Source organism: Micropterus dolomieu, linkage group LG02 (genome assembly GCF_021292245.1).
Source record: "Micropterus dolomieu isolate WLL.071019.BEF.003 ecotype Adirondacks linkage group LG02, ASM2129224v1, whole genome shotgun sequence".
Lineage (NCBI taxonomy): Eukaryota > Metazoa > Chordata > Actinopteri > Centrarchiformes > Centrarchidae > Micropterus > Micropterus dolomieu.
Window position 1 is genome coordinate 4,011,640 of NC_060151.1, and position 6,953 is coordinate 4,018,592.

Below are 6,953 nucleotides of genomic sequence, written 5' to 3' on the forward strand. Positions count from 1 at the left end.
TGATTATTTTTGGAGATTATCTGTCTCATGTACTACTGTCAGGATTTTAAAAAGAGAAATAGATAGTTATGTATTGTTACTCCAGATTATATGAGGATAGGCTAAGTTTTTAAAATGTCTTATTTAGTAATTAATGTAATGTTTTAGTTGTTTTAGTTTCATTAACAGGATCTTTTCACTTAGTTAGTTTTATTAAATTACATTATACAAAAACCCCTTCCTGTTCACTTTAGCTCAAGTTACAGTCCATTCTTTGATGCAACACAAACATATGAAAAGCGCTGTTTAAATGCAATGCCTTATTTAAATTGTTATGATAATAATTTACCTTTTAAGGAGGGGGACTAAGAACAATTTCCAGCAATATCCAAAGTGCGGTGGAAACATGGATTACAAGGACAAAATAGTGTCTTCAATGCTGCATTTAGTTTAATGTACATTTCGAGTCCAGTAGATGTAACTTTGAGGCGAGCAATGTGTTAAACTGATTACAGTGATTTTGACTTTACAGTATTGATGGCGTAGATATTTGTAGGAGCAGCTTACTTGACAAAGGTGACAGTCTGCCTAGATCTAACTTCCAAATAGTAACATGGATGACTAAGTGATCAACTCTGTGGTCAGTTATAACACCGTCAGACCATCATGTAATAACTGTTTGCTTTACGAGGGAAACTACATGCTTTTTTTGTTTAGACATTCTCAATTCAGTACAATGAATAATACGAAGTTCAATAACATGTAATATTAACGTTAATCTGTGTGCTAGCTCGCTCTGCAAAAACCTCGTTCATAAAAAAATGTCTCCATTTGTAGTAATACCAGATAACATCTCTATGTGTTTCTCTTGTTATGACCTGGCTCAAGTGGCCACAACAAAAGGGAGACCGCAGTAAATGTTTCTCAAATTATGTTTATTTAACTCAAAATAAGCCAAATTAAGAATAGTGTAACTTAAAGTTATTGCAGTATGGGGTATGAATATCAGTGGTTTCAGCAGTGTCCACAAAGTGAAGATGGATATATTATTTTATTGTCTTCCAACTGTGTGTGTCACGTGACTATTTTGATCCAATCATGATTTAGTGATCATGTCTGCATTTTAGACTAGTTTAATTAACCCAAGATGGGTAATAAAAATGGTAATTTATTGCTGCCCTTCTTTCACAATCTCGTTCCACTTGATTGAACTGTTCATTATTATTCATTATTATATAATTTGGGTATTGTATGCCTTTTTATAGGAAAGTGACAATTGAGGAAATCAACACAAAGGTCAACAAAAGTCACAAACACAAACCAACACAAACCAGACTGTGCCTCACCAAAGCACCACTGGTTTGAGATAATTAAATAAGCAGATAATGACTTAATAAAGGCAATTTTATTAAAGAATATGGCTCAACCACAGTCAACCCCACTCTTAGTGGCTCCATGCAAATAATGTGTTCATTCATATTTTTGCATAGAATGCAAATTGGGGGTTATGATAAAGAATCATGATGCCAACAACTCGGAGGAAGTGTGGCTACATGTTGAGCTGCAGTGAATATAATGCTTATTTCACAATGTCACTTTATCAAAGCTTCGTCTACGGTTTGTGTTCATTCCCACATCACAAGTAAGACATCACCTATTTGAAATAATATTGGAAACCTGGATTTTATTTGACAAAGCTGCTGATATTGCTCACAGGATGAAAATTCTTAATATTGACAAAATTGGGTTTTGTTAAAAAAATGAAAATTGGCTGTCATTCAAATTCCAGCAGTGGTTCAGGGCAAAGTACTGTATTTTGTGAACGACATCATGAATATTCAGAGGTTGTCAGTTCAAAGTCATTGAGGTGTATTTGACAGCTGTTTAAGAAAAGCTCTTGATGTAAGGATAGAAGACATCGAATGGATTTCACAGAAACATGAGCATGTAATACACAAATCTACAAATGTATGATTAATGTTACTGACCGAATGGTGTTTGTGGACCAGGCTGTGTTAGATATTGTAAACTGTCCTTTCTTTTTCTCTCTGCTTTGACTTTCCGTCCATTCCCCTCTAAGGTGTAATTTATTCAACCCAAAACAAATGAATGAAGCTTTTTACAAAACCCAGCTCAGGGATTATTGTTTGTCCTGGTTAACAGGTTGAGACATAAAGCAGAGACACACATTACAACTGCTGAGCCAGTTATGGTCGTCTACCACCAGAACTCCATTCCTTACTGACCAGTGGTTCAGTGTGGTGGGTTTACTCAGTTGTGAGGTTTATACTTCTTCCTGACTTTCAAAGACAAAAAATATGTGCAGGTTGGTGGAAACTGTCTTAGAAGAGTCAGAATCTCATTGAGAATGAGGTTTACTGCAGGTCCATTTTCACATATGAGGAATTTGCCTTGGCATTTATTAGTGATTAACAGTACACATGATCATAAATAGAATTAGAAATATATTAAAAGTAAAGAGGTCTCAAATGTACAAGAATACAAAAATACTAATGGAAAAAAGAATGCTAAATGTGCAAAACAATCCACAATATGAGCATAGAGCACTGTGTGTGTGTGTGTGTGTGTGTGTGTGTGTGTGTGTGTGTGTGTGTGTGTGTGTGTGTGTGTGTGTGTCTGGCATGAGAGTCAGTAACAGTGGGGACCCGGGCCTTGTTGTGGAGGCCTGCTGCAGTCTGAATGAAGGTGTTCTTGTGGCGCAAAGTTCCAAGGAGGGGAGGGTCTGAAACAGTTTGTGTCCTGGGAGGGAGGCCACTATCTTTCCTGCTTACCTCAGAGTCCTGGAGGTGTACAGGTCCTGAAGGGATGGAAGGTGGCAACCAATCACCTTCTCTGCAGAGCGAAGGATACACTGCAGCCAGCATCAGCTGCTGCAGGAAGTACATCCTCTGCTGGGCCTTTTTTGGTGAGGGAGGTGATGTTCAGCTCCCACTTGAGGTCCTGGGAGATGATGGTGCCCAGGAAACAGAAGGAGTCCACAGTGTTGACTGTGGAGTCGCACAGGATGATGGGATGGGAGGGCTGGGCTCTTTCTAAAATTAGGTCTTTATGTGTGATTTGTCCAGTCTTTGTAGGTTGCTTCAGCTAGTCTTCAGATTTGGTCCAAGCTAACTGGACTTTTTCTGTCCGACTTCTCACAAGACAATAACTGTGATGCACAGATGTTTTGTTTCTCCCTGAAAGAAAGGTAGAAGATTTAGCCATTTTCGATCAAGACCTTCCGTGAATGTTCCCCTTATGTCAAGGTTTTTTACACAGATCAGTTTAACAATCGTTTGACCAGCTTTATGTTTGAGCAAAAGTTGTTTTCCATTTATGTCAACCCTAAAATTAAAACTTAATTCTCCATTTATCTTCACTTAGTTATTGCTACTGTGAGACACGTGGTTCTGACCCAGCAGTTTTTGCTAGATAAGAATTAACTATCCATATCAATGGAACTCCTGTGTGGTGCATCAGAAATGACCCCATCTCTTTGGGGCTTGTGTGGACCAGTGGACATGCTTTTAGTAAACAGAATCTTTTGTCAATGAATCATGCTCCTGTATTTCCCTCACAGCGTAACGATACAACAGTAAAAAGAAGCAGCACAGGCATTGCCATGGAGGGGAAGACTTTTATTTTTCTGATCTTATCAGGTTAGTGAAATTTAATGTTTGTATTTCTTTGACATGGGCGGCACGGTGGTGCAGTGGTTAGCACTGTCGCCTCACAGCAAGAAGGTCGTGGGTTCTTTCTGTGTGGAGTTTGCATGTTCTACCCGTGTCCGTGTGGGTTCTCTCTGGGTGCTCCGACTTCCTCCCACCATCCAAAGACATGCATGCTAGGTTAATTGGTGTCTCTAAAATTTTCCTTAGGTGTGGATGTGCGAGTGAGTGGTTGTTGTAGTTGGGATAGGCTCCAGTCCCCCGCGACCCTGTACGCAGGATAAGCGGTTGACGATGGATGGATGGATTTCTTTGACACACTAAATAATAAAGTAACTATAAGTGGTTACCAAGGAACAAATAACATGTTACTTAGCACCAGGGGCGCATCCCGGAGTTCCCAGGTTCCTATGTCAGAGGGCTGTACGTGAGTAAGGGCATCACAGTTCCAACTGCAAAAGAAAATAACAATTTTGAATGGTAAAAATCCGTTCAGTCACTGTGGAGATGAAAACCCAAGTTAAAAAGTCAATGAAATAAACTATGTAGATACAGATGAAACAAATAGATAAATTAATCCAATATTTGAAAAGGATCTTGTTACTGTGTAAGATACATGTGTGTAAAATAAATCAGACCTCCAAGTTTGTGCTCTGACAGTTTTGTGTAATGGGCGACTAAAGAGATGGTTTCCTCTGACATTCAAACATTCAGTGCTAAAGCCATCAAATATCTTTTTTCATTTCCACAGGACTGTGTTTCCTACCTGCCTGTTTTCGCCGTATCTACGTCGCTGTGGAAGAGTCAAAGACCTGGTCTGATGCCCAAAGCTACTGCAGGTCGAAGTACACCGACCTGGCCACAGCTGAAAACAAGGAAGAGTCTGATCAGCTGGTGGCCGCTGCAAAACAATTCTATAATCGTCAGTTATGGATGGGACTGTATGATGACATTCACAGCTGGAGGTGGTCGCTGGAGAAGGAGGGATATTATGGTGAAGGAGAGGCAGAGTTCAGGAAGTGGCTGAGAGGTCAACCCAATAACTCTGGGGGATATGAGGACTGTGGACAAATGTTGGCTGATGGCACATGGAATGATATGCAATGCAATGATCGAAACCCGTTTGTCTGCTACAATGGTAAGAAAAACACATTATAATGGCAAATAACATCAGTCACACCTGCTATTAGCTGCATGAGATGTTTACCTCTAAAGTTAAGTTCAGGAACAACTGGCTCATCCTCACACCACCCATTTACAACAGCACTGACTTTTATTATTATTATCACAGTATAAAATTGTTTTGTTGAGCACATTATTTGGTTTTACTTTTAGTCTTTATCTTGAAGAAAATGCATCTTAGTTTTAGTCATATTTTCGTCAAATATAACAAATATAAATAAATATATACTAATACAAATATTTTCCTGATATGGACCCATGTGTCTAAATAAAAGTAACCATGGTTATGGGCGTCACTCTCGTCTATTGTGAGTTTCGTGGAAAAGTAAAGACTGTAATAGTTAATACTCAGTGTCCATGTCACTCTGCTCGTGGGGTTGTAGATGAACTGACTCCATGAATCTGTCATTTCTTCCAGTTAAGCTACCATTACTGGCAGAGACATCACATGACTGAATGTGAGATGTTGCTTATCAATACGACAGGTCAAGCAGCTAAATTAGCTAAATAGATTTTTTGGTGCAGACAGTAGACGCTCCGTATTTGTATAGCGCCTTTCTAGTCTTTTCGACCACTCAAAGCACTTTTACACTACATCTGCATTCACCAGTCATACACATTCAAACAGAGCTCAAAGTGCTCAAACGGAAACTAACATTCACACTCATTCATACACTGGCGGAATAGCCGCCAGGGGAAATTCGGGGTTCAGTAACTTGCCCAAGGACACTTCGACACGCAAGCCAGGGATCGAACCACCGATCTTCCGATTAACGGCCAACCCGCACTACCTCCTGAGCCACAGCCGCCCACAGAACAAAGACAGTCTGTGTTACTGGATCACACGTAAACCTAAATGGCAAATGTTTTCAGAAGCAGCATTGTTCAGATATTTCTTCATGTTCAAGTCTAACGTTTTTCTCCTATGAATGTAGAAACAGTGACCTCTTCCAGCTTCATCTTTGTGAATGACCTGAAGACCTGGAGCGAGGCTCAGAGCTACTGCAGGGAGCACTACACTGACCTGGCCAGTGTGAGGAACAGAACTGAGAATGCCCAGATAAACAAGCTGGCCCAGTACAAACCCATATGGATCGGCCTCTACAGAGACTCCTGGAAGTGGTCAGATGGGAGCCCCACTTCATGGATGGTGCCATTTATACCACCTGGCAGCATCAATAATCCCTGTGTGTATTTACATGCAGGGCAGTGGGATGACGGCCCTTGTGATACCTTATTTTTCTTTATCTGTGAAATTGGTGAGTTTTTAAGCAAAAAATTTGAGATCCAGTATGTCAGATTTCTATATATTATTTTAATGCAATATTTCAGAGACTATCTTAAACTGTTTACATGTATTGCGAGATTTTTAAATGCATATTTCCTCCTTTTAAAGTGCCAGTGACGCAGCAGTTGGTGAGGGTGAAAATAAATAACACAGGTTCCTCTGTGAACCTGGAGGATGCAGCAGAAGCCATGTTGCAGCAGGTAATAATGATTTCAATATTCTAGTTAGTTGACATTCCTTTATCATCCCAGGTACACAGGTGGAAACAAGAGCAAGGAGAAAAGCTGTAGGGTCAGATAGTAGCGTTTATCTATTCACTGGTATAAAACATGTGTGAACGTGTGAATGTGAAACTTGGTAGGCTACATATCATTGTCCTAGACAGCTATCCAAGGTAAACACCCATTTCAGGAATCCACTGTCCAGATGTTTACTGAATGAAATTCAAAAATACTAACCTAGCAGATGGCAGGTGAACTTCTCAGCAACAGTAATAGTTTTCACTGAAAGTAATGGATTCTGTTGGGCCCCATTTGATCTCTGTTTTCAACAGCTCCCTATCTACTGGTTGTGTCTCTGATTATTTTAAAACGGCTTGCATAAACCCACTTTTAAAGATACCTGGTTTAGATCCCTCCCTCCCACATAATTTTAGACCAATTTCAAAACTGCCTTTTATTGCAAAGATTCTAGAAAGAATTGTGTCCAAACAGCTGCTCACTGTACTGGAAAATAACTAAATATTTGAAAAGTTTCAATCTGGTTTCAGGAAGTACCACAGCACTGAGACTGCCCTGCTTAAAGTCACCAATGACCTTTTAATGTCTGCTGATGAA

General features: G+C 39.7%; 1 protein-coding gene across 1 annotated transcript in view; it reads left to right on the plus strand.

Annotated features, from left to right (window-relative positions):
- The first annotated feature begins 5,754 nt into the window (after nt 1–5,754).
- LOC123957741 overlaps nt 5,755–6,953 on the plus strand; it is an 11,507-nt gene continuing 10,308 nt past the window's right edge. Inside the window, exon 1 of the mRNA XM_046030779.1 lies at nt 5,755–5,951. Within this exon, the coding sequence (XP_045886735.1) occupies nt 5,755–5,951 (197 nt within the window). The remainder of the gene's footprint in view (nt 5,952–6,953) is intronic.